The sequence below is a fragment of the Brassica napus genome, unplaced genomic scaffold, assembly GCF_020379485.1.
Source record: "Brassica napus cultivar Da-Ae unplaced genomic scaffold, Da-Ae ScsIHWf_35;HRSCAF=64, whole genome shotgun sequence".
In the NCBI taxonomy this organism is placed as follows: domain Eukaryota; kingdom Viridiplantae; phylum Streptophyta; class Magnoliopsida; order Brassicales; family Brassicaceae; genus Brassica; species Brassica napus.
The window spans coordinates 131,429-158,934 of NW_026016440.1; the positions used below are offsets into that span (position 1 = coordinate 131,429).

Below are 27,506 nucleotides of genomic sequence, written 5' to 3' on the forward strand. Positions count from 1 at the left end.
ATATAAAGATTAATAAAATATTATTTTATTGCCATATTCAAAAATATTGTAACATTTCACTAATTTAGATTTTTTTTTTAAAATTAAATTTTTCTTCATAGATTTATTTTATCGAGTAGATAACTAAACATTTAGTTTTTGTTTAATTTTTAAAATAAACTATAGTTTTAAATTTGTTTTCATTGGTTTAAGGTAGTAAAGATTAATCATTGTTGGATAATTTGATTTTTGTTATTTAAATTCTTTTTTTATAATTTTAAAAGTTAACATCGATAAATATTTAAATAATTAATATATGGATGTATAGTATTAATTACAATATTAAATTATATCTATTTAATTTATACTATCTATAAATCCAATTATTGATAGCCCAATAAAATTTTTTTGTAGACCTAAAATTTAAATGATAAGATTAGAAATTAAATATAACATGACTTTCTATAAGAATATATCCATTTAAAAAAAATCACACATGAATCAAGGTTGTAACTTCTCTTTTAATATATAAGAAAGGTTCAGTTATTAGGGTGAAATGGTGAATAATATTTATCTCAAACATAATTTTTTTTTTTAACACTGGATTGTATTATTAAGTCTTATAGTCAAAAAGTTCTAAACAATGAGAATTATCAAAACAAAGAGTAGAAAAGGGATACACTAGTATGGATCCAAAGTAAACTAACAACACATCTTGCGTATGGATGACTAAAGATTTTCATATAAAAACTCCATATTGCTTTTGGAGAAGCTGAATCTCAAGGGAGATAATCTTCTTATTAATCCAAAAACACCACGCTTCAGAATGAATTGAGAACGATTGTCACTCTCTTTTTAATACTCCAGTAGGAGCCACTAAGATAAGACAACTCTTTATATTGCTCTATTGATAATAATAGAGTCAAAGAGATTACCGTTCCATAGAATTTGATGCTGCTTTTTGAAGTAATCATAGTTTGCAGCAAGAACTCCATCACTGTCACATGAAGAACCATCAACGATTGAAGCCGGTAAGATCCGTCGCCACCATCCGCAGTAGATCTGTCAATTACCTTTTCTAAACGGTTCAATTGAACCAAAACTTTTATCTTTCTAAATCCATTGGAAGAAACATACAAAAGAATAATAAAAAACTTTGTCAGATTTAAAACAAATTGGCAATCAAATAAACCAAGTAACGAGGAGTAAATCAAATCAAAGAAAGAGAAGCAGAACAAATCAAACAAGCCGATAACGGAGCTATAGAAGCCTCCTGTCATCGGCTTGAAACTATAAAAATCTCTTTTATCTCAAACATAATAAAACACAAAAAAGAAGATAAAAATCCGATAAACTAGAAACTATAAGTCCAAAAGCATATAAACACGTTTGCATGTAACCATATGGACTCTATGTTATGATGGTTCACCTTACATAATAGTAATTTGATATGACAAAAACAATAATAACCAGCCGTGAGAACCATGGTTCTTGGTTTATGGATAGTTATGATGATATCAATCAATGAGTTGATCTTTGAATATTATAGGACGCTCAAGAGCAAGGTTGAAGAGTTAAAGGGGTAAGACCAAGAGAGGGACAACTATTACAAGCTGAGATGCTCTGATGAACGAGTTCATGGAAAATGTGGAGACGTTCAGCTAAGATAACTGGTTACAAGTCGAGAATTTGAGAGACCAAGTCAAGGAGGTATATATATGAACATCTTTGAATGTGAATTATAGAACAGCTTTTAAATTATTATTATCAACATGTGTTTCTCAGCTTAGCTTAACTTTCGAGGAAATTCATAACAAGAACAATTTTCTGAGGAACACAAATTAAGGTATGATTCCTCTAGTCACCATTATGAAGAGAGGTGCAAAAGCATACAAACGCGTGTTTAGGTAAACCATATGGATTATATGCTATGATGGTTCCCGTTACGTTTAGTTGTTAGATTTATGGGTTAATTATGTAGCTGATAAAAGTAAAGATGTTGATAAATTGCAGAAAAACTAAGGTCTGAAATTTCATATGACAAGAATAAGCTTAACCAGCCCGAGAGTCACTAAAACCTTTGCCACTTCATGCATCAAAGAATAACATCTAGAGTTTTCGTAACGAAAAGATCATCACTACGAAAAAAAACATCATCACACCAATCAATCTTACCCCAAATCTCACTTCTTCCCTGGTGGTGCCTCCTTTCCAGTGAAATCTGCGCACACCGGATACCTTTTGTCATACGGTCTTTAGAGAGAAACAAAACCAGCTTCCCATCGCAACTCCCAGTGTAATACGATTCTGAAAATCTCCCTTCAGCCACCAATCTTTCCAAACCTTTCACCACTACCCAACTACTCTTTCTTGGGTTATAAGCTCTCAACACCTTCCCACCACGATTATCGAAGTAATACAATACGTCATCAACCACACACCCGCCCTGCCACTTAAACATATTCAGCCTCTTGTCTGTCTCCCATTTACTCTCCTTTGGATCGTAAACAAAGCTGTTACGACCATCCCTCGTGTACATCTTACCAGCCATCACCACACAACCATAGGGCCGACCTATCATAGTCTCTGTCGCAGTCTCCCATATTTGTGTTTCAGTATTGAACACAGCCATGACCATCTTCGCCGATGTATCCCATGGGATTTTAGTATATCCAGTTACGTATATTTTCCCGTCAATGACACCAGCAACTGAAACATCCATGGTTGCATTCATACAATGCACGAGGTGCACCGTTTGGAATCTACAGTCAATGCTTGGAATCGGCAGATGGTGGTAACGGTTCAACATATCAAAGGCATATAACTTCCAGCCCACGGTGACGAAGCTTCCAACGTGAGGCACATGGGTAGGCCAAGGGATAAGGACCAAGCGGTGATTATCGTTGGCTTCCAGGCAGAGAATATAAGGATTGTGAGAAGTGGTTTCTCGGTTAGAGAGGGCAACGTAGAGACGGCGTACCGTGCATCCTAACAGTGATCGTCTCGCGTATAGCTCGTGGGACGCGACAAGTGATCGGAAATGCTTGGAAACGAGGGAGAGTGTTCGATAGTCGCACCACCGTACACGCGATAAGATGTCAATGATGATGTCCTCAGGAAGCAACTGAATCAGAGACGGCGGTTCTGGCGATTGCTCCTTCTTTGACGACGACATTGTCAAACTTATCCTCCAGAGAGAAAATCACAAAAACCCTAACTGTAAGCTCATTTAAAATAGCTTTTGGAGAGAGAAGAAAACCCAAAAGCCAAAACATTAGGAGCAACCCCAACTGTTTGATACCGTCAAACATCTAAAAAAATAAAAATAAAATTATAGTTTCACAATTTTGTTTTGATTTTTCTTTGATAGATGAAATGGTAGTTCAATGATATGTGTCATTTAAAGTTTCTAAAGGGTTCTAAAAGATTTTGTATTTAGAACTTTTCATCTTTCTGTCACTTCTTTTAATTTTTTTTCTTTTAATCTATTAATTTAGAAAACTATTTTTTTTATTTACGGTTAAAAAATTGTTATTTTAGTTTAGGACATATTCCATTTTTATTTAACAGATAATATATAACTTTGAAATTCTATTTTATAATTTTACTAACAACAAAAAATTGGAAAGATCACTGAACATAAACTTGATGAAATAAACCGAATATCACTACAATCTTGCAACTTCCTATATTATATTCTGTATCCCACATATATAATTCTCAAATCAAGATTTATTAATATGAAACTAAATATTCGTAATATAAGTTAAACATAAGATTATCTTTACACACATCAAAAAATATAAATTTCAAAGTATTCTCACAACATGTATTGTCAACTATTACTCCTTCTGTTTCATATTAAGTGTCGTTTTGAGTTGTGCATACAAATTTAGGAAACAATTAATTTTGCATATTTTCTAGAGAAAATTACTCAAACTAACTCTTATTTATTATGTAATTACTAGATTAACTTCCTTTCATCGATGCATGTTCAGAGGATAGTATAAAGACGAAATAACCATAATAGTTGATAATTATTACTACAATGCCATTATATTAATTTTGGTATAAAATTAAAAATACCAATTAAAATCACGATAAAAACACAGTTTTTACAACAAAAAAAACTTTAGGGTTCATGGGATTCACCGGCGATTCACGACGAATTGGGAGAATCCGAGTTAGAAAGCAGCAATTCCATAGAAAATGAAAACATGACCAGGACCAGACAGAAAAATCCCCAAACTAAACCCAGAACACTGTCAATCGTTTCCCGTTGCAGCTAAGAACCAGAGAGATGCGGAGGATCAGTTCACTGGACGGTGAATTGGACTTCTTAAGAGAGCACACGAATAAACCTTCGTAGAAATTTAATACCTTCCTGGTATCTCTCTCCTTCACTACTGACGGTGGCTATGGCGATGGCAGTGAGTTTCAGCAGAATAGCTCCAGTCAAGATATCTGATCGCAGATTTTGACAAACAAAATCTGATCTATTATGATTTTTGTCTTAGATTTGAATCCGGATTGAAGCGTGACCGAGCAGCGTGGCTGTCTCACCAAGACTCCTTTGTTGACGCCGTTGCAGACCGCGTATAGGTACACTCATTGCTTTGATATATGATCGCATTAAGACAAATAGATATATATTTGCAAAAAGGCATAGGTGTAAAGTCATGTTTCTCGTCTCTAATGACCATTGGCAGTGTATATAACCAAGTTTTAATGAATTTAGATTAGCATGTTGGCTCGACAGTGACCAAAATTTGGCTCGATAGTGAAACATAGATGTAATATATATTCACAGGCTTATGCTCCATGTACAGGATTCTAGAAATCATCTATACCCACGCCTTTTGGATGCGTCTGAAACACATGCTTTGTTGGGGTATATAACTTGATTATGGCTCTTTTTTATTATGTTTGCTTCACATTTGATGAGAAAAAAATAGAAACCTTGAGTATAACCTTCACAGGGGAGTCACTAACACCATATTTTTCTGGTGCTTTAGTTGTTTGTGGAGTCCATTATTGTGTGTTTAATACTTAGGTCGTGGTGAATTTTGACAGGGATACATTTTGTCTAGGGGAAATCACAACAAGGAAATGCAGAAGACTGTCTTGCAGTTTGAGAGTAAGGTTGACAAGGAGTCTACTTTTTAAAAGTTCAGTCTATGGGGGTAGTAAAGAAAGGCGTATCTACCGACATTCCGGTTTATATGTACTTTGATGCATTTTCAACTCTGTTTTACCATAAAAATGCAGATGACGAGTTATGTAGCCGCTGGGTGTGGTTATCGTTTGTTGTGTTCTTATAACCGCCGGGTGTGGTTTTTGTGTTCTTATACAATCAAGAACTTGAAAAGCTCTGTTGAATGATAACACTGCCTTGCTTTTAATCAATGTGTTTCGGGTTTTGGTTGTTTTTCCTCCAAAGAGCTAGAAATGTATTTTCAATGATTACTCCATTCTTGATCTTGATCTATTACGTCCTCACTCAAACAGACTGAAGCTTTGAACACTTCTTTGAATTAATCGTTGCTATTTTCTTGTCTACTAAGGAAGAACGGTAAGAACAACACATCACCTGCAAATTTAAATAGATACTTATTAATAACACCATAAGAACATACGCGCATCATGCTCATCCAATGACCACAAACCATTTATATTTGTGCCATGAGAGAAGAAGGAAGAAAATAAACGTCAATATGAACACAACCATTAACGTCGAATAAGGCAATCACGAGAGAGATTTGTAGATTAAGGCTTTTCTCTTTGTTTTGTTTAAATTAAGTTTGGTTTGGTTTAATTAAATAATTTTGGTTTACATGCTTTTGATTCAAATTATGGTTGGTTTGAAACATTTTGGTTTAAATCAAGTTAAATTACTGGTATATGAAATAATTTCAGAATTAAATGGTTTAATCTGGTTTGCAATAACTCGGTTAAGAATAATTAATAAAAATCTGTGGCCAAATCATAAATAAATTTGTGGTTAAAAACAAGTAAATCTGTGGTTAAAGAAAAAATAAATCTATCAAATCGAAACTAAATCTGTCAAAAACAAGTAAATCTGTGGTTAAAGAAAAAATAAATCTATCAAATCCTACTAAATATATTCAAATAAAGTAAATCTGTGGACAAATAAATTAAATTTGTCAATATTTAATAAATTTATGGCCAAACGTGACAGATTTGTTATAACAAGTCTGTAGAAATTTTATTAAGTCTATAGATTTTAAGTAAATCTGTTGCTAAAGAAGAATATATTTAAGTCTCTGGCTACATAAAACGTAGACAAAATAAATCTGTGGATGGTAAAATTGTAAATATTCCGAAAATTCAGTAATGGCATTTTTGTAATTATATTTTTTGTTAACAAAGGAAATAGGGGTAAATTGGGTATGAAAAACAAGCTAGTAATTAAAATAAAAGTAGAGTTAAACTAGTAATTAATTGATAAATAAGGGTTAAACTAGTTTTTTTCCCTATTTTCTATATAAAAACACAATTAACTATACACTTAACCATATTTCAACCAATAGAAAAATAAATTATTAGATAAAACTAATAAATTTTGCATTGAAAGGAATTAAATGCTCCAGTACTTCTCTATGGAAAAAAAAGTTCTCAGATACTCTCCATCTGAAATTCATTTTATTTTTATTTATTTTTAATTTGAAATCTGACTAAAAACCCAATATATCATTAATGAATATAGTTATTTACAGACTATGCCATTAAACCTAATTTTCTTCCTTATCTCTACAGATCTAAATCTATCTTTCATTCTTCATCTTCTTTCTTTCTCTCTTCTCTTTTTTTTCTCTCTTCTCATTCATTCTTTCATCCAAATCTCTTCTTTTTCGAATCTGTTTTTCTCTCTGTTTCTCTTGTTTTATTTTTGATTTTCATCTGTACTGATTGCTCCGTTTTTATCTTAGTTTTCTCTATTTTTTTTTTGCTCTTCTTTGAATCTAGATCTATCTTTCATTCTTCATCTACTGATTTTTCCTTTGTTCTTCTTTGAATCTCAACTGTTTTTTTTATTTTCTTCTCCACATTTTCCTTCTTCTTCTCTACCTACTACTTCGCTTATTCTCCGCATCAACTTCAGTCTGATTCTTGGTATTATAGATTTTTAAGATCTAAAAACGCATATATCAAAACACGGAAGTGAAACTACAAACCCAGAAAAACAATTTTACCAGGTTATACTATTGTGTAACTTGGTAAAACTGTATAACTAGGTTATAATCTTACGAAGTTGTACTTTGACAAATGTACAACTTGGTAAAACTACAACCTAGTTATACAGTTTTACCAAATTATACTAATTTGTAACTTGGTAAAACTGTATAACTAGGTGATAGTTTACCAAGTTGTACTTTGACAAATGTACAACTTGGTAAAACTATAACCTAGTTATACCAGTCTTGAGGTATAACTTGGTGAAACTAGGACATAGGTACACCAAAAATATAATTTGACAATGATATAACTTGGTTTAACTTGGTTCAACTTTCACTAAAATTCAAAATTCAAATTTTAAATTTGATACCTAAAATTCGACAATTGTATAACTTGGTTCAACTTGGTTCGTAGTTTTATTAAAATTCAAAATTCAAATTGTAAATTTGATACCTAAAATTCAAAATTCAAGTTTTCAATTGAGGAGGGAAAACGTAAGGACAAAATTGGAAATCTCTTATTTCATGAAGAGTAGAGAGTATGTCAGATTTCGTAAGAGTACCTCAGATCACTTTTTGCCTCATTAAGAGTATATGAGATTTTTACTCCATTGAAAGTTGAAAACAACAAATCTTAATATGATACGGAGGGAGTATACGTGAACACCAAACCTATATTATTAAAGACCCAAATAACCAAATATGACTTTAACATTAAAATTGATATTTTTGTGTGTCGTATAAAAAATATTAAGCCGCTGTTGTGAAAGCACCGTAGTATAAACAGGAAGGGAGGTGCAGAAGTTTTTGATTTTATTATCATTGTGGGTCCCACTGTCACTATTTACACAGTAACTTCTACTTTTTTACTTCTATATAAACGATCGATTTCGATCATTTGTAACTCGTCCCACACACTTCTCTTCTCCCTTTATAATAAACTCTCTCTATCATATATTTATTATATATCAGTGTTATCTCCTTTCTGCTGGTATACAAATTTTGCCCTTATTTAAATTTCGTGATACTATAAAATTATAAGTTATTTCATAACACGTTATCAGCACGATCACTCTGCGATTCAGTAAAATTTAAATGTATCATATCTACTCTGCTATAATGGCCGGTATACCGCCTATATTATTATTTATCATTTTATAGTGATTGTTTAAATTATTGCGGGCGGTATGTCGCCTCGTTAATAAACCTTGATTGCTAATTACACTATAATTATTGGCTTGGCTGTGCCGCCGTACAATCTATTTAATGTTATAGTTTTTCTACCACCATAATACGATTAATATCTATTTGTTCATCATATTATGGTTATTATATAAATGTTTGGTCACCTACATAAAATATTACGAAATTTACGGAATTTGGTTGACTGATTGTTACAATATTTTCAGATTAATTTTCATTCATACGATTTAATTCAAACGGTCACAAAGAAAAAAAAATTCAGAATTTTTACCCTTTTTCAAACAGTTATGAACAGTATTTTCATCTATAAATATACTCATTCTTTACTCATTTACTTCATCCAAAATATTTCATCTTCTCTCAAATATTTTCAAATCGCCACATTCCGGTTTTTCATTGCAAGAAAGATGATTCGCATATTTTTGGTTTTATGTGCAATTTTAATTTTTGCTTCTATGGTCGGTCTTTTTATTGGAGAATTTGCTCCTGAAGAATTTACGCTTAATGTCGGTTATTTTTCTATGCATTGTTTCTCCTTGTAATTGCGTGTATTATTAATATAAATGATTCGTTTTAAAATTACGAAATTCTAATAAAATATATTGTTTTGTGTTTTAGAAATACAAATGGCAAACATCGAGAAACTTCAGTTCCCGGCTCTGAAAATAACTAGCGAAAACTATGTCGGATGGGTCACAAACGTGAAACCATATCTGGTGATGAAAAAAATAACCGAAGCGATTGTAATCGGTAACAAATCACCACCCGAGCATATAGCCGAAGCGATAATCTTCCTGAAGAATCATTTAGATGAGAATCTAACGCACGACTATGCAAACGTCGAAGACACAGCTGAACTGTGGCAAGCTTTAAAAGAAAGGTTCGATAACCAGAGACAAGTCAACCTCCCTCACGCTCTCGAAGAGTGGAAAAACCTGAGGTTCCAAGATTTTCAAAAGGTTGAGGATTACAATTCCGCTGTCCTGAGGATAGTTTCACTTCTGAAATATTGTGGTAACCCTGTCTCTGAGGCAGAAATGATGAATAAAACATACAACACTTTCCACAAACAGCTTCACTTCCCGCCCGAAATTTACAGAAAATGCGGGTACACAAGATTTTCTGAATTGATGGTTGCGCTCATGTTGGCTGAAAAGAACAATGAGCTCCTGATCAAAAACCACAATTCCCGACCTACGGGAGCCAAAGCATTTCCTGAAGTGAATTCTACGGCGGTAGAAAATTCGGAAAGGAGGAACCAGACCAACCGAGGTCATGGTCGTCGTTTCAACAACAAACGTGGAAAAACTTACAATCCCAAATGGAAGGGATCTAACAAGTGGGTTAGATCCGAACAAGTTTCTAAGGGTAAAGAAACTCAAGGGGATACCACCCAGAAGCGTGAGACAGTGTGTTACAGATGTGGCTGTAAAGGACATTGGTCCCGTACAAGTCGTACTCCTCCACATCTCTGTAAGTTATATCAAGAGTCCACGAAAGGCAAAGCTAAAGAAGTGAACCTCACTGAAAACTTTGAAGGGACATCGTACCTCGATGCCTCCGACTTCGCAAATGAGCTGGACTAGATTACTCCTGAAGAGAAAAGAGATGCTTATAATAAAACTATCGAATAGTTTTCACTATTGTCATGTATAATTATTACATTTCCTGTTTTAAATAAATAATGATGTTTTAACGTCACCTTAATGTAAAATTATTGTGTGTTTCCAAATATGATTATTATATGAATGAATTTTATGTTTTTCTTTTATTAATATTTATGACAATTTCAGAAATGGATTGAAATACTAATGGAACAAAATTCAAGAAACGGATTCGTGAAATATGTATACCAGATAGTGGAACAACACACACTATTCTGAGACAAAAGAGATATTTCTCTAATATAAAACCGACAAGAATTGTTGTCAATACAATATCAGGTCCTGCAGACGTGATTGAAGGAACTGGTAAAGCAAACTTTACGTTACCAAATGGAACAAAATTTTCCATAAATAATGCTCAATATTCCCCAAGTTCTAAAAGAAATTTGTTGAGTTTTAAAGACATATATCTTCACGGATATGATACTCAGTCTGCAACTGAGGATGGAAAGAAATACATGTATGTAACTTCTGAGCAATGTGGCAGAAAACACATATTGGAAAAGTTTCTAGAACTTCCTTTGGGACTACATCATACTTATATCGATGAGATCGAATCAAACCTTATAGTAAAACGGAACCCAGAAGAGTTCACATTATGGCATGATCGTCTCGGCCACCCAGGCACTACAATGATGCGTAAAATCATAGAAAGTTCGCATGGTCATTCACTGAAAATCCAGGAGATTTCTCAAGGGAATAAAGTGACATGTGTTGCATGTTCTCTAGGAAAATTGATCGTAAGGCCATCGCCAACCAAAATCGATAAAGAATCACCAAAGTTCCTTGAAAGAATTCAAGGCGATATATGTGGACCTATACACCCACCTTGTGGACCATTCCACTATTTTATGGTATTAATTGATGCATCCAGTAGATGGTCACACGTTTGTCTATTATCTTCTCGAAATGTGGCATTTGCGAGATTTCTAACTCAGATAATCAAATTGCGAGCACAGTTTCCTGATTATACTATTAAAAGAGTTAGACTAGACAACGCTGGTGAATTCACATCCCAAGCATTCAATGACTATTGTATGGTAACGGGAATTGAAGTTGAACATTCGGTTGCTCATGTTCATACGCAAAATGGTTTGGCTGAATCTTTAATTAAGCGTCTGCAATTGATTGCAAGACCATTGATCATGAGATCAAAACTTCCAACCTCTGTATGGGGACATGCTATTTTGCATGCTGAAGCACTTATTCGGATCAGACCGAGTGCATACCATAAGTATTCCCCACTACAGTTAGCGTTTGGTCGAGAACCAAACATTTCCCACTTTATAATATTTGGTTGTGCAGTATATGTGCCTGTAGCACCACCACAACGTACAAAGATGGGACCACAAAGAAGATTGGGAATATATGTTGGTTGTGATTCCCCATTAATTATACGATATCTCGAACCACAAACTGGTGACGTCTTTACGGCACGTTTCGCCGATTGTCACTTTGATGAGAAAGTATTCCCAGTTCTAGGGGGAGAAAACAAAAATGTAGAAAATGATATCAAATGGAGTGTACCTTCGTTACTATATCTTGATCCTCCTACTAAAGAGTCTGAATTAGAAGTTCGACGAATCATGCATTTACAGAGTATAGCTAATCAGCTACCTGATGCATTTGCGGATACCAAAACGGTAACTAAATCTCATATACCAGCCGCGAATGCTCCTGCTTGTATCAAAATAACAAATGAGCAAAGAAAAGCAGACGATACACGAGAGTCTAAAACACGCTTGAAGCGTGGCAGACCTACTGGTTCTAAGAATAAAAATCCTAGAAAACAAAAGGATGTCGAAATAAATGACACACCCAAAATAGCGGAAAATATTTTGGAAGAAACAAATGATGAGAACAGTGACAATGTAGAGAATCATGAGTCAGAAAAGAACCATGAGATTTCTATCAACTACATCCATAATAAGAAGATATGGAATAGAAATGAACAGGATGATGTTGATGATGCTTTCTCATATATTGTGTCGAGTGAAATAAATGAAGAAATCGATGATCCAGAACCAAAATCTGTCTATGAATGTCAAAGGAGACATGATTGGAAACAATGGAAAGATGCAATACAAGCCGAACTTGATTCTCTTAATAGACGAGAAGTATTTGGATCTATTGTCCTCACACCTGCAGATGTGAGACCAGTCGGGTACAAATGGGTTTTCATTCGAAAGCGAAATGAGAAAAATGAGGTTACGAGATACAAAGCTCGTCTTGTGGCTCAAGGTTTTTCTCAAAGACCTGGAATCGATTATGAAGAAACATATTCTCCAGTTATGGATGCAATCACTTTTAGATTCCTAATGAGTCTAGCCGCTGATAAAAATCTAGAGATGCGTTTCATGGATGTTGTTACAGCTTATCTATATGGATCATTAGATACTGATATCTACATGAAAGTTCCTGATGGTTTTAAAATACCAGAAGCATTAAATTCCAAACCTAATAAAATTGCAAAGATCATTATATGGGCTAAAGCAATCTGGACGTATGTGGTATAATCGTCTCAGTGAGCATTTAACAAAAGAAGGATATGTGAATGATCCTATATGTCCATGTGTTTTCATCAAGAAAACAATGTCCGGATTTGTAATAATTGCGGTATATGTTGATGATCTTAACATTATCGGAACTCAGAAGGAAATACAAAAGGCATCAGACTATCTCAAAGGAGAATTTGAGATGAAAGATCTTGGACAAACACAATATTGTCTTGGCCTACAAATAGAGCATTCACAAAATGATATATTTGTGCATCAATCCACATACACTAAAAGAGTGTTGAAACGATTTAACATGGATAAATCAACTCCTCTTAGCACCCCGATGGTCGTTAGGTCACTTAATATTGAAAGTGATCCATTTCGACCACCTGAGGAGAAAGAAGAGATACTTGGTCCGGAAGTACCATATCTAAGTGCAATTGGAGCGCTGATGTACCTTGCAAATTGTACACGGCCTGATATATCATTTGCTGTAAATCTTTTGGCAAGATTCAGCTCATCTCCAACTCGGAGACATTGGAATGGGATTAAACATGTTTTTCGTTACCTCCAAGGGACCATTGATTTGGGTTTATTTTACTCTAAAGATTCAAAAGGTCAAATGATTGGTTTTGCAGATGCAGGATATCTTTCAGATCCACACAAAGCCCGATCGCAAACGGGATATGTTTTCACGATTGGAGGCACTGCTATATCTTGGCGTTCTCAGAAACAAACGCTCGTGGCTACTTCTTTAAATCATGCTGAAATCATCGCACTCCATGAAGCAAGTAGAGAATGCGTTTGGCTAAGATCAATAAACCGACACATCTGTTCAAGCAGTGGGATTGACGGAAATACAGAGCCAACTATCCTACACGAAGATAATGCGGCATGTGTTGCTCAAACAAATGACGGATATATCAAAAGCGATAGAACGAAGCATATTCATACGAAGTTCTTCTCATACACTCAAGAGCTCGTGAAAAAGAAAGAGATTGAAGTAAGATATGTCCGATCATGCGACAATGCAGCCGACCTTTTCACAAAATCACTTCCGACTTCGCTATTCAGAAAACATGTCCATAATATTGGAATGCGTCATCAGAAGGATCTATGACTGCTCCTTCGAGGGGGAGCTTACGTAGTTGTACTCTTTTTACCTTACTATGGTTTTTTCCATTGGGTTTTCCTGGAAAGGTTTTTAACGAGGCAACCAAGACACTAAACAAGAGATAATAGCGACACCGGTCTCCAAGAGGGAGTGTTGGGAAAGCACCGTAGTATAAACAGGAAGGGAGGCGCAGAAGTTTTTGATTTTATTATCATTGTGGGTCCCACTGTCACTATTTACACAGTAACTTCTACTTTTTTACTTCTATATAAACGATCGATTTCGATCATTTGTAACTCGTCCCACACACTTCTCTTCTCCCTTTATAATAAACTCTTTCTATCATATATTTATTATATATCAGTGTTATCTCCTTTCTGCGGGTATACAAATTTTGCCCTTATTTAAATTTCGTGATACTATAAAATTATGGCTTTGAATGAGTGGCAGGAGAAACACAGGATAAATGCAGGAGAAAATCGCATGCAGATTGCTCTGCAACTGAAGCCCAATCAAAAAAAAAATTGCAGAACAAATTATAATAATAAAAAATACATACCACTGCATGCAGAAGAAGATATGTGATAAAAAGGCTGTCCTGCACAAAATAAGAAAAAGACGTTGGGGGAGTGCAGTGGGCCAATGCATGTGATTGTTACTTTCTTTTTTTATTTTTTTTATTTCCTTGTTTTGTCTATAAATTCTACAACTATCTCATTTCATTCTTTCACAAATCAAACAATCCTCTCTACAAGTAAGTTTTTTTTTTTTAATTTTTCGTTTTATATGAAAATTTTTGATAAATTTTTGTATTGTGTTTAACTAGTTTTTCCTATTTTTCAGGTTGTCTCATCCATTTATATCCACTAAAACAATTAAGAAATCAAGGTATATTTTCATTTTGTTTCTTTAATGAGTTATGAAAATTTAAATTTGTTTAAAAATAAGTTAAAATTCATATTTCATATTGTCTCATACACTTATATCCATAAAAACAATCAAAAATTAAGCTACAATTTTATTTTGATAATTATAATTTGTTAAAAATAAGTCAAAATGTATACTCAATAATACTTAGAAATGAATTAACTAATTCTTTAAAAAATATATGATACAATTTGCATGCATTTTAATCATCTACTTATATTAAATATTTATTAGTTTAATGAATTTATTAATGTTATTGATATTTCATGTATTCTCGTTTAATATATTTATATATTAAAATAATTATTGATATAATTAATTAATATTTTGAAACTATGAAATAATAAATTTTTTTTTCATTTTAAATGTACTATAACACATGCATGCGTTTTAATCTTGTGTTTAATTAATTTTTTTTTCAGTAGTTAGCATGCGTTTCTTCTGCAACCACTGATTATAGTTTAAGATATTATTAATTCTGTGTAAATTCATTGTTGTAAAAGCGTATAGTAGGCGTGATTGTTTTTTAATTTATGTTACCAAATATATTTTTACGTTATTCAGTTTGTTCATTTAATACATATGTCTCTATAAAAGGAAAACACGTTGACCTTCACTACATGAAATTAGAAGAACACAAATGTAATTTTGGCAAAAAAAACAATAACTTGCTAAACTATAATTTAATTATTTGTAGTTATTGACGGACTCGATACACAGTTGATATGATTTATTTCTATATATAGTTCCATCTACTTTATGTTTAAAATTTGTTATCAGAAAATACAAGTAAACTAATTATATTACCAGTTGTTTTATTTTTTCAAGTTGTCTTCTATATCTATATTTATTATAATAATTGAAAAATTATGGTACATAATTTGTTTTCTTTAGTGAATTATAAAAACGTTAATATGTATACAAAACTTGAAATTTATGCTGGATAATATTATGTTAGACTTACTTAGTTTCTACAAATATATTATAACAGAAAAATGATTTATGTCTTGTATTTAATTCAAATGTATTTTTACTAGTTGAATATTTTTATATCTTATCTAATAGAGCTCATTAAAGTTAATTTTTTAATTATTCATATAAATAACATAACAGTTTAGAATAAAAATTTGATTATGTAAGAAAACTAATATCATTTTCAAATGTGTAGATATGGCGTCTAACCGTGGACAAAACGTGAACTCCAGTACACTTCATACGGAAACATCAACACGGGTAAAATATTTACTATTATATTTAAAATTTAAAATTAGTAGTTTTGTTAGAAATTAGTGAATAATATATTTTTATTTTTAAAAATTTTAGAGTGAAGAATATTTGAAATGGGATCATAGACGAGAACGAATATTTCTTGAGTTATACGACCAAGCACTTGCTATGAATTATTATCGTCTAAAAGACCCGTCACCACTTGGTAAAGAGTTTATAGTTGACAAGTTCAACCACGAATTTAATCTTGATATAAACTATAAGTTCTTCAGAGAAAAACTTGATCAAATGAAAAGAAAGTACAAGAAGTATACGGGGCTTATGCAAAACTCTACGGGTATCTCGGTTGATCCGGTTACGTCTGTAATTTCTGCATCTGATTCGTGGTGGAAAGATCGTGAAGTAAGGAAGAACAAGACGTGAAAGTGGTGCAACTAGAGTTGGTGGAAGTTCACGAGCCCCTGCAAGGACCAGTTCACGAGGAAGTCGGAAAAAACAATCTTTTCAGACAACTCTAACAGATACGATGGATGGTTTTAGAGAATTTCAACGCCAAAGTTTACAACAACTGCGTCCAGATTTTTTCGATCAAGATAATGACAATGAATGCGAAAGGGCTATCAAGATATTTGAATCGATGGAAGTTCCAAAGAATACTGAATTTTATTGGGCATGCATTCAAGCATTCAAAGATGACAGATTTTGGCGAAAATATTTCATTGATAGAGCTGACAACAGTAGTGAAGATAAGCTACAGTTTTTGCAAGCTCTAACTGGATATACACGAGACAGCGAGTTTGTTGGAAAGCGGTTAGCCTCGGGTCAGAATTCTGGAAACCCAAATTTAAGTGGTAGTTTTTCTGGTAGTCCATCTTCCGGTGGAAACAATTCATGGGGTCGAACTTCAGGTGGACCATTGGGCAACGTTTCTCAGCAATGGGGTACACCTCCAAATGTTCAGCAATGGGGTTCATCATCAAATGTTCCACAATGGGGTACACCTCCAAATGCTCCGCAATGGGGTTCATCATCAAATGTTCCACAATGGGGTACACCTCCAAATGCTCCGCAATGGGGTTCATCCTCAAATGGTCCACAATGGGGTTCATCATCAAATGTTCCATGGGGTACACCTCCAAATGCTCAGCAATGGGGCTCATCACCAAATGTTCCACAGTGGGGTACACCTCCAAATGCTCAGCAATGGGGTTCATCATCAAATGTTCAACAATGGGGTTCATCATCAAATATTCCACAATGGGGTACACCTCCAAATATTCAACGTGGATTTTCAGTGGGACCAGAAGCTGAAACAAATATGAATAATCAACAAAGAGATTCTCTGGAAGCAGAAGGTCGCATATCAGCTAACCTTCATATGAGAGTATCACCAGAATTCGGTTTCACAAATTATTCTTCAGAAGCGCAAATTCCAAGATCCCGCAGAAGAGGAGGATTATTCAATATCTGGGGAAAGAAACAAGGACCAAATTTAAATGAAAGTCATCAAAGTGAATCTGAAGATGAAGATTAGTTTCGTATTGTTTGCTATTAATAATTATGTTATGTTTCATTTTATGTTTTCGTCATATCTATTAAGTATTATAAAGAACTTCTCAATTTGATTTTAGTTATTTTTTGTGCTTAAAAGTTTATTTAATATTTAATGAGTTTTTAAAACTCTTATTGAAATCTTACCTCATATTTTTAAAATTGCAGGCATTTCGTATATGTCAGTTACGAGCACATGGTGTTCAAAATCTAAATTATGAAGAGCGAATTGAGTTGTGGAATTTGGAAAATGAGCAGTTTGAAGAGTTAATCATTCAACCATCATTAAGTTATTACAATCGATATTTTGAAAGAAGACCAGCTCAAACTGATGGTGGTTTGGGATGGAGAAATATTTGGGATCGATTACAAGAAGATAATGTTGCTTGTCTTCAGCTATTACGAATGTCTCTTGGCACGTTTTGCACATTGTGTGAGAAATTGCAAACGGCTTATGGCTTACAATCAACATTAAATGTAAGCATTGAAGAGAGTGTGGCCATGTTTCTAACGATATGTGGGCATAACGAAGTTCAAAGAAATGTTGGATTACGATTTGGACGAACGCAAGAGACAGTGAAGCGAAAATTTTTTGAAGTGCTTCGAGCGACTGAATTGCTTGCTTGTGACTATATCAAGACTCCAACAACACAAGAACTAAGACGGGTTCCAGAACGACTACTAATGGATGAGAGATATTGGCCTTATTTTAGTGGTTTTGTTGGAGCTATGGATGGAGTTCATGTTTGTGTTAAAGCCTGAAGTTCAAGGAATGTATTGGAATCGACACAATATTACATCGTTTAACATAATGGCGATATGTGATTTGAATATGTTATTCACATATGTTTGGAATGGAGCACCAGGTTCATGTCATGATACAGCAGTTCTCACAATGGCGCAAGACAATGATTCTAGTTTTCCTTTACCTCCAGTCGATAAGTACTATCTCGTTGACTCTGGCTATCCAAACAAACAAGGCTTTTTGGCTCCCTATAGGTCTTCACGAAATGGGGTTGTGAGGTATCATATGTCACAGTTCGAAAGTGGTCCTCCTCCGAGAAACAAACAAGAGTTATTTAATCGATATCATGCATCTTTGCGTTCTGTTATTGAGAGGACATTTGGAGTTTGGAAGAAGAAATGGAGGATTCTTTGTGAATTTCTGAGATATGATATGCATGTTCAGAAAAGAGTGGTCACAGCAACAATGGGATTACATAATTTTATTAGAATTTCAAATTTTTCTGATGAAGATTTTGCTGATACAATGAACATACAGAGATTCCGAATGCTACATCTACGGCTGAACAAAATGATATGGAAGAAGCGGAAACAGCACAAGGAAATTTCATGGCAAACGTTAGAGAAATGATTGCAAATACATTATGGGCAAATAAAAATGCTCCATGTTGATTTGTTTGTTGTAATTGTACTTTTTAATGTTTTAATTTTATTGTTATTTAATAAAAATAATAATTAGTTTTTATATAATAATTTGTAATTTTAAATATTTAATTTAATAAATTTTTTGTTTAGCATTCCGTTAAATAAGCTAATTCGATAAATTAGTTAAACGAGTTTGATCTGCATTTGATCTGCTTGATCTGCATTTGTTCTGCTTGATCTGCATTGTATATTTGATCTGCGTTTTTCTGATCTGCTTGCCATTCGTAGCCTATAAGTTATTTCATAACAGCCGCGTTCTAACGTGGATACTATAATAGTTAGCGAGATCAGCTCTAGTAGAGTTTCCGAGATGGAGTTCATGCATCAAACAATAACATTTAGAGTTTCCGTAACGTAAAAACCACCACCAACCAAAACATCATCGTACCCATCAATTTTACCCCAAATCTCACTTCTTCTTCCCTGGTGCCTCCTTTCTAGCGAAATCTGCGCACAACGAATAATTGTTCCACGATTTTTATAGAAAAACAAAACCAGTTTCCCACCGTAACTAGTCCCAGTGTGAACCCCGTATGAAAATCTCGCCTCAGCCACCAATTCTTCCAAACCATTCACCACTACCCCGTATGAAAATCTTCGCCTCTGGATATCGCTTCTGTGGAGAGAGAAGATGAGAGTGAAGAGGCAGAAGAAGAACAGGAGAACAGCGAGATTCTTCACGGTCTGTTTCGGTTTCCGACAACCCTTCAAAGTCCTTTGCGACGGCACTTTCGTCCACCACCTAGTTTCTAAAGAGATCACTCCCGCCGACACTGTTGTCTCCGAGCTCCTCGGAGGTCCAGTCAAGCTCTTCACCACCAGGTGTGTGCTTGCGGAGTTGCAGAAACTTGGTAAAGATTACTCGGAGTCTCTCGAGGCTGCGCAGATGCTTAGCACAGCAACGTAAGTTAGTTTCCCTTTTTCTCAGTGTTCTTACAGTGTTGTTTTTTTTATAGTGTCCTAAGAGAGGTCTCAAGAATGGTTATGTAATGAACTCGTTGGTCTTGTCTGAACTAATGTATAGAAAGTGAGGAACAATTTTTATTTTAGGTTCCAAGCATGGATTTTGCATAGTTTATAGGAAAATTGATTTGCTATAATTTGATGTGATGAGCTTACTAATGTAATGGGTTCTGTGAAGTTGATTTGTGTAACTGATAATGTGAGCTTTTATGTATTGAAAGTTAGTTTCTTTTTCCTTTGATGTGCTCCTGGATATTGTTTAATTGTGTATATGAAATTGATTTGCTTTAGTTTGAACTATTAGATGTGAGCACGAGGAGGCAAAACCAGCAGACGAGTGTTTGTCAGAGGTACTTGGAGTAAACTCAGGACTTCGAGTTTCGGAAAAAGCTTCAGCAGGTTCGTCTGATGAGCTGAGTCTCTTGTTTTGTTTCAGGGAGTAGATGAGGAGTTTTTTTATTAATATAATCCGTTTTTTTTGTAAATTTTCTTTCAGGTGTCTATAGTTCCACTTTTGTATGGTCTAAATAACAGTCTGCAGATCGACCAACCTTCTGATTTCCAACGAGAGACAGCCAAAGACTCTGAGAGAAAGCGGTTAACTATGACTGATGCGGAGAAAAGGATATTGGAGAAACAGACTGCAAGAATCTTAGCTTCTAATAGAGGAGAAGGAACAGTTGAAGACGAACAATGGGAAACGCCTCGAGTGGTCAGTACAAGAAATGGACTCGGTGTGAAGGATAAGCCTCAATTCAAACGAAATAGAGCAAATGTAACAATTAAACACACTCACTTTAACAAATATTATTGATTAGTAAAAATTAAATGTCTTTCACTGTGTTGTGGGTTAAGTCTCTTAAGAGTGAACTCACATTGTTGTCTCGAAACTCTTCAGGGTCCAAACCCACTGTCATGCATGAAGAAAAAGAAGGCGAACGATACCAAGAGGCCTCAATCTATATCCAAAGCTGAACATAAAGCTGGTGGACAAGAGGTTAGATAATAGATTTAGCAGCTTTTACACTAAGCTGTTCCGATGGTTAATAATTCGTTTTCTTTGTAGGAAAAGAACGGTGAAAGCGGTTCAAAGAAGAGGACAAGAAAACGATCAAAGAAAGGAAAATCTGGTCAGGAGATAACCGAATGAAAACAGTTGTTTCTAGTGACATCTACCAAAACGCTCACCAAGACGTGGTGCTGTTTTTTTTGGGTACTGCACACCATAGACATTTCAATCAAGACAGACCAGCAAGAAGATCATCATTGACACAGACCAAGAAGCTGAAACATTTAAGTTTTTATTTATTAAAAATAAATTGCCACAAAAATATGGAAATAATAGGGGATTGTTCTATCCCTGAAACAGAGTACAACAAAGCAACTAGAAGTTTTTTTTTATCTTCTTAAATATAATAACCAATAAAAGTCACTGAGAGAACCAAATCTTATGCTTCCATTATAAATAATGATGTTCTAGATGGCATATTATATATGTTCCATCGACTTTACTTGATGATTTGGCTACCGTAATCATCGTTGAACTTGTCATACAGATGTGCATGCAGATGAGCCGATGGTCGAGTGTTGCTCAAAGCTCGGTCAATGTCTTCTGGTAGTATAGGTCCAACTTTTGGCAACTCTGCAACACCAAAAAAACTAAAAATGTCAAATGTTTTCTTCTAAAAACTAATGCTAATGATTGATTCTTTTCACAAGAGATCTTACCGTCTTCAGGCACAATCTCTTCTGTGTCTTCCAGTGAAGCCAATGTACGTCTCAACGGTTGCATCGCAGCTTCCTTACAAAGTATCCTAATGTCTGAGCCAGAGTAACCCTCTGACTTCTCAACCAGCACATCATGAGGCAATGGCTCATCACCCGGTTGTGACGGCAAGAGCATCTCAAACATTCCTCTTCTTGCTTCTGGATCAGGTAATGGTACAAGAATCTAAAGATTTCACTAGCTTAAGGTCCAAAACAAAAGGAAGAAACATATAATGTTAACCAATTTTTCATTTAATAAGAAAAAAGGATACTCTCTTCTCTAGACGCCTGAGCATAGCTGCGTCAAGCTCCCATGGGAGGTTTGTTGCAGCTAAAACAAACACAAGCTCATTCGTTTTCTGTAACCCATCCATCTACAAGTTTTGAACACAAAACACCATCAGATCTGTTACTAATGATTTGTTATCTAGAGCAGTTTGTACCTGAATGAGAAGCTCAGTTTTGAGACGCCTACTTGCTTCATGCTCACTACGTCCTTCACCACCACGCTGACTTATAATCGCATCTATTTCATCAAGAAAAATAGTCGAAGGCGCGTGATGCCTAGCTAGATCGAACAGCACTCTAATCAACTTCTCAGAATCACCTGAAAAAAATACAATCCAAAAAAAAAAGGCTTTACAAACTGAACAAAGAGGTGCAATGTATTTTTTTTTTAAATGGTTGAGAATAATAAATAAAGGTGTAAAGAAGAGTTCCACCTCTCCATTTGCTAACAACAGATGAAGCTGAGATGTTGAAGAACGTTGTGTTACACTCAGTAGCAACAGCCTTTGCAAGCATAGTCTGTGGAAATGGAGAGGTACTTTAATGATTACAAAGGTGTGAACACAAACAAAGACGTTGGAGATAGAATCATTTCACACCTTTCCGGTACCAGGTGGGCCAAAAAGAAGAATCCCTTTCCATGGAGATAGTAAACCATTAAAGTACCTGCAAAAAAATCACAAGTTGAGAGATTCAAGCACCAAACACAAACTGAAAGTTATCTGAAATCTGAAAGACATACGAGGGGTATTTGATAGGCATCACCACAGCTTCTTTGAGCAACCTTTTAGCGTTCTCTAGACCCTTGATGCTTTCCCACTTCACATTTGGGTTACCACGGATGATATCCCTGAGAAACAAGGATTCAAACAAATCATGAAACACACACACACCAATTCATCACAAGACGCAAGAAGTGCACAAGATGGCTTGCCTGCTCAGACTCTCAGCGAGAGCACGAGTCTCTGCAGATTCAAAAGGTGGGAACATTGACTTTTTCCTGCAGAAAGAAACATTAAAGTGCTTATGCTAACCACATTCCTTAGATCCCAATGCCATAACTAGAAAAGCAAAACGGGAAGTAAAGATCTCTTACGGCTTCTCACGTATCCCATTGGTCAACCTAGTGTTACCCTCCTGGAAAATCATCACAAAGCCATAAACGTTTGAGTCATCTTAGGACAAAAGAACACAACAGAGAGTACTACTTCTCTAAGGTTTAAAGAAAAGGCTAAAAAAAAAAGGTCACCTGAGATGGATTGGTGGCGACTTGGGAAGCATCTTCTTCCTTGTTGCTGGATGATCCATCTTCTGGCTTTGATTCTTGGGGCTCTTCAGGCAGCTTCTTCCTCCCAAACTTGGCATCATAAAACGTTTTAAACTCCTAATAAATACATACATTTTTTTGCTTGAAAAAAATCGATTAATCCTCAAAGCTCACGCCTTTGACTGTAGTAGAGAAATCGAAACGGGATCCTTGTTCACTCACTACTCCAACTAGATTTCATCTAAATTTTAAAAATTTCCTCGGTTTCTCCGGTGATTTCAAAAAAAAAAAAACAGTTTTTGTTTAAAAGTCTAAAGCGACATTGAAGAGTTTGACTTCGATTTACTACAACTATTTAAGTCCTTGTCCTAAAAGTAAGGAATGCGAGTTAAGGTGAGAGAGAGAGAGTCGTCGGGGCTTACCAGGAAGCTCCAGCGAGTGAGAGAAGGCTCATCGGTCGCCATCGTTGATGGATCTCAAAGGCTCAGGAGGAGAAGAAGAAACTAAAAGAGAGAAGAGAAGAGAGGACAAGAAGCAAATATCTCTCTCTCTCTCTCTATGTTCTTGTCCGATCGATGTGGAGAGTTGAAGAAACCCATTACATCACCAAACAAGCAAGCACGTGATTCACAGTTGGACACTACTTAAATTATATTATATTCAACATATATAAATCTGTAATTATTATTTATGAAATAAATAAATAATTAATTTTGCCAAATTATTAGAGATTCTTTTCTTTTTTTTTCACTGTGGTTTTTTAACACCCACACAAAATATAAGTTGTCCTTTAAAAAAAATAAAACATGAATCTGACCGACGTAGGGCACACTTATTAGGACGTGCTTGGTAGTAGTAATTAGTACCACACCAAACAACGATACAAATACGGATACGATGAAATCAACAGCGTAATAAAATCCAGATAATAACAACAGAAGTGTTCGGCTTCGATAATGGACTTTGTTTCAGATTTAGGATTTGAAGCCCAGATTAAATGCTTTTTGACCCGCAAAATGATGTCTACTTAGGCTTATGTTATGTAGATGGGCCTCAATAGAAGAAACAAAGAAACCCTTTAAGATAGGTTTATCCGGTAAGAAAACAGAATTTTCATGTTATATAAGAAAATAAGAAAACAATCATCACTCTTTTCAGTGAATGTTTATATGAAACTATACAAGAAAAGTTAGAGATGAACACTCACTGTTTTTTGTCCAAAAAAAAGAACACTCACTGTTTATTATCTTATAAATAAACCAAAATTAGAAAGAGATAATGACTAAATACAAAAAAAATAGAATAATCAGAAAATCTCATTTATTTTATTGTTTTGCTTCTCTTGTTTACACATATAAACTGTAAGATATTATTTAGCTATAATAAAGTAAAACTAAAATTTACACAAAAATAACTCAAACATTGGACATATAAAATGGAAGTTGTTCCTCAAAGACACCAAGCCTATAATCACCAAGCTTACTTTTGTAACAATGTGACTTGTATTGGGACCAAGTGAGCTCCTTATAAAGCCGATCCTCTTGCTTTAGGACAAGGCATGACATTGGTGCAATCTTCTCAGTTAACGGAGGACCTGCGAAGTAGATCATCGATAATCTTGATCTCTTTGTATTCGTCAGCACTCTGTGTTTTACACTCTTGAATCTTCCGTTAGTCATCACCTGCAATTGTTATTATATAACCGCCAAAAAATTGAAATTTGTGATTTCTTTCTAAAACAACAATATGTTGTTATTCAAAAGTTGAGGAAAAAACGGAACGTTAGTTTCCTTTCATGATTCGTTTCATATAATTTGTCACGTGAAGAAGGTATACATGTAGTTTTTCATACATCATATGTAAGTCTAAAGTCCAAAACATGTAGTTTACATATATATAGAATTTTTTTTATATACAAAAATTGTCAACCGAGAATCCTAAAACAGATTATCCAATCATAAATTTGCACATGATACTTTTCAATTTAAATTGGTTTTAAAAATTGTACTGTCTTCTTAACAAGATTTTGAATAGGAAATCTTAACTCTAAACCGAAAATGGTGGATTTTCTTGCTTTTTGAAATACTAGCATATATTTTAGTTTAGATATTTTCTTAGTAAAGTATCCATATTAGTTTATATGCTGAAAGATTTGTATAGACTTGGATATAAATTTCAGATTTAAAAAAAAAAACTCTCAATATGTTGAATTCTATCAGTTATAATTTGATGATAAAATAAATCAAAAGAGAATATTTAGCACTAAACAAACTAAAAATTGCAACAGAAAGAATACCTGAAGAGTATCTCCAACAATTGACCCAACTCCCATCTTTCAAACAAATCTGTAAACCTTCAGTGTCGTTTGATCTGAGCACCGATATTAACTGTGGATCCGTGTGCTCACCGAACCCAATCTCTTCCTTGGCCGGAGTCTCTTCCTTCTCCGGGTAATGGTTCACCCTCAGACAAGAATCACTCTCTTCCACCTTCACCAGTTTGCTCAGCTTCTCCTTTGGCTCTATACTTAGCTCTTCTTCTACCATCTCCAGAACATTGCAAGCCATTCGCTTCATCTCATCCATGTACTCTTCCACCGCCTCTCTGTTTCAACTCAGATTACATTTTAACGTTAGAAGACATTTAGAGTCAAGAAACAGGGGAGCTCTGTTTTTCCCCTGTTAAAGAACATGACAACTCGGGTTTGGTTTTACCTGAAAGTTGCATGGGTTTGCTGGAAAACGGCAGTGGTTTTGGTAGACGAGAGATGATGATTAGCATTGAGGAGAATATACTCTAACCAGCCCATGTCACCACTGGGTCCGATCCGTTTACTACCGTATCCAAACGGGTCGGGTGGACCCGCTTTTTCTTTGAGATACTGAGGCATAGCAAAGAACTTGTTGGCCTCTTCCTCCAACTGGGTTAAAAGATCGGGTCGTACTCCGTGGTTGACCACTTTGAAGAACCCCAACTCCTCGCAAGCCTTCACGATTTGGGTTTTGGCATCTGCGTCGGTTAAGTCTATAACCGGGACTGGGACCGGACTTGGTTTGCATTTTGGGTTAACATAGACGTCGCTATTAAATGTGACTGGCTGTAACAAAACTACCATGTTTTGATGTTTTTAGTATGTTTTAAGAAAACTTATCTAAAGAATAAAAGATTTTGAAGTGATGAAAAGAGAGAGAGTCCTTTCTTGGTGAAAAGGTTGTTTGCTTAGCTTTATTTATAGTTGCTTGCCATACGTAGCGCCGAGGTTTTTCTGTACTTTATTCTTAAAATGCTGGTTTTGTTTATTTAATTATTTTTCAATTTGATTAATACAAATTTATTCCTCTTTGGTGCCGATTATATTCCAAAATGTAATCAGTACATCTTTTAAACTTCATTCAAAAAAAAATGGCCACCAGTTTCATTATTAAAAAATCAATGGTTTGTTGAAGTGAATAAATTCTGGTTAAAGTGAATGGTACCTATAAGGTGAATGTATTTTTGAGAATAAGTTAAAAGTTAAATAAATCAAGATCAGAAACATTAACTAAAGATTATGGCTATAACTGGTAAACTAATATGAACTCAATGGAATATAAATAACTATAAAAAAATCATAAATTGATGAAGAAGAAAAGCCAAAATCGTTTTTTTTATATTTTGACAAAGAAAATCACACAGGACACGTTCTAGGAAATTAGAATATTTTCTTAATTGAAACTTCCTTAATTTTCGGAAAAATTGATATTTTATCCGTAGAAGACACCTTCTAAACTGTGTAGAACCATGACAAAAATTCTGAATACAGTTTCTACTTTTTGTAGACGTTCGTGTTAAGTTTAGATTTCGCATACTCGAAATTTTAGAATACTTCATAAAAGTGAGACTGCATTCAAAAGAAAAGCAGCGATCTCTACAATTAGTAGAATTCGCATTCCCCATATTTAGAATTTTAATCATTTTTAGATTGTTTATTCTAAAAAAAAGTAGATGAACTTGTTTATTTTAGAATTCATTTTCTAATAACTCATTTTCCGTAGAAGACGAATTCTATTTTTAGTGGAACGTAATTTTAAAAGTATATTTATCAAGTTTTTTAACCCAAAAAATATGTGTTTGTGTATATAGGTGTTTTATTAATTGTTTATATTTTTAATATTTTTTTGGATTCATAAAACTATTTATTTCATTAAATTTCAGAAATAGAAAGAGTAAAAGAGAGAATAATTGGACAAATATGGTTTTATACCACATGGACAACTACATTATTTTTTTGTTCCGTTTTGGCATTTTTTCCTAAATAGAATAATAGGAATGAAATACATCAGAAATGGAATGGAATTCATTTCATTCATTCATGAACAAATTTGTTATGAAATATTTTTTTTATTTTATCTAAATATTTTTTGAAATTTGCAG

At 34.3% G+C, this 27,506-nt stretch overlaps 5 protein-coding genes and 1 pseudogene across 7 annotated transcripts; 3 read left to right on the top strand and 3 right to left on the bottom strand.

Moving 5' to 3' along the window:
* Positions 1–2,074: 2,074 nt before the first annotated feature.
* LOC106448931 (F-box/kelch-repeat protein At4g38940) lies at positions 2,075–3,154 on the bottom strand. The gene has a single exon (XM_013890747.3). The coding sequence runs from the start codon at positions 3,152–3,154 to the stop codon at positions 2,075–2,077; it is 1,080 nt and encodes a 359-aa protein (XP_013746201.1).
* Positions 3,155–3,385: 231 nt separating this feature from the next.
* LOC125603601 lies at positions 3,386–10,453 on the top strand. Its single transcript, XM_048774487.1, has 2 exons — positions 3,386–4,409; positions 4,497–10,453. Exon 2 carries the CDS (start codon positions 9,005–9,007, stop codon positions 9,962–9,964), a length of 960 nt encoding a protein of 319 aa, XP_048630444.1. The 5' UTR covers positions 3,386–4,409; positions 4,497–9,004; the 3' UTR covers positions 9,965–10,453.
* A 5,881-nt stretch (positions 10,454–16,334) lies between these two features.
* Positions 16,335–17,468, top strand: LOC111215995 (LWamide neuropeptides-like). Its single transcript, XM_022720266.2, has one exon. The coding sequence runs from the start codon at positions 16,335–16,337 to the stop codon at positions 17,340–17,342; it is 1,008 nt and encodes a 335-aa protein (XP_022575987.2). The 3' UTR covers positions 17,343–17,468.
* Positions 17,469–17,692: 224 nt separating this feature from the next.
* LOC125603603 lies at positions 17,693–20,609 on the top strand (annotated as a pseudogene).
* Positions 20,610–21,052: 443 nt separating this feature from the next.
* LOC106447490 (katanin p60 ATPase-containing subunit A-like 2) lies at positions 21,053–23,725 on the bottom strand. 2 transcript variants are annotated; one of them, XM_013889423.3, is made up of 11 exons: positions 23,516–23,725; positions 23,076–23,210; positions 22,923–22,963; positions 22,761–22,826; positions 22,569–22,676; positions 22,426–22,492; positions 22,261–22,345; positions 21,982–22,145; positions 21,811–21,912; positions 21,500–21,722; positions 21,053–21,413 (listed from the first exon to the last, which is right to left on the bottom strand). In XM_013889423.3, the coding sequence occupies exons 1-11, from the start codon at positions 23,555–23,557 to the stop codon at positions 21,280–21,282; spliced, it is 1,167 nt and encodes a 388-aa protein (XP_013744877.2). In that variant the 5' UTR covers positions 23,558–23,725; the 3' UTR covers positions 21,053–21,279. The 2 variants fall into 2 exon arrangements, with proteins under 2 accessions (XP_013744877.2, XP_013744878.2); XM_013889424.3 differs by having other exon boundaries at positions 23,076–23,183; positions 23,516–23,724.
* Positions 22,922–27,126, bottom strand: LOC125603602 (gibberellin 2-beta-dioxygenase 3-like). 2 transcript variants are annotated; one of them, XM_048774489.1, is made up of 4 exons: positions 25,808–27,126; positions 23,516–25,697; positions 23,076–23,183; positions 22,922–22,963 (listed from the first exon to the last, which is right to left on the bottom strand). In XM_048774489.1, exons 1-2 carry the CDS (start codon positions 26,206–26,208, stop codon positions 25,313–25,315), a joined length of 786 nt encoding a protein of 261 aa, XP_048630446.1. In that variant the 5' UTR covers positions 26,209–27,126; the 3' UTR covers positions 22,922–22,963; positions 23,076–23,183; positions 23,516–25,312. The 2 variants fall into 2 exon arrangements, with proteins under 2 accessions (XP_048630446.1, XP_048630445.1); XM_048774488.1 differs by having other exon boundaries at positions 23,076–23,210.
* Positions 27,127–27,506: the final 380 nt, after the last annotated feature.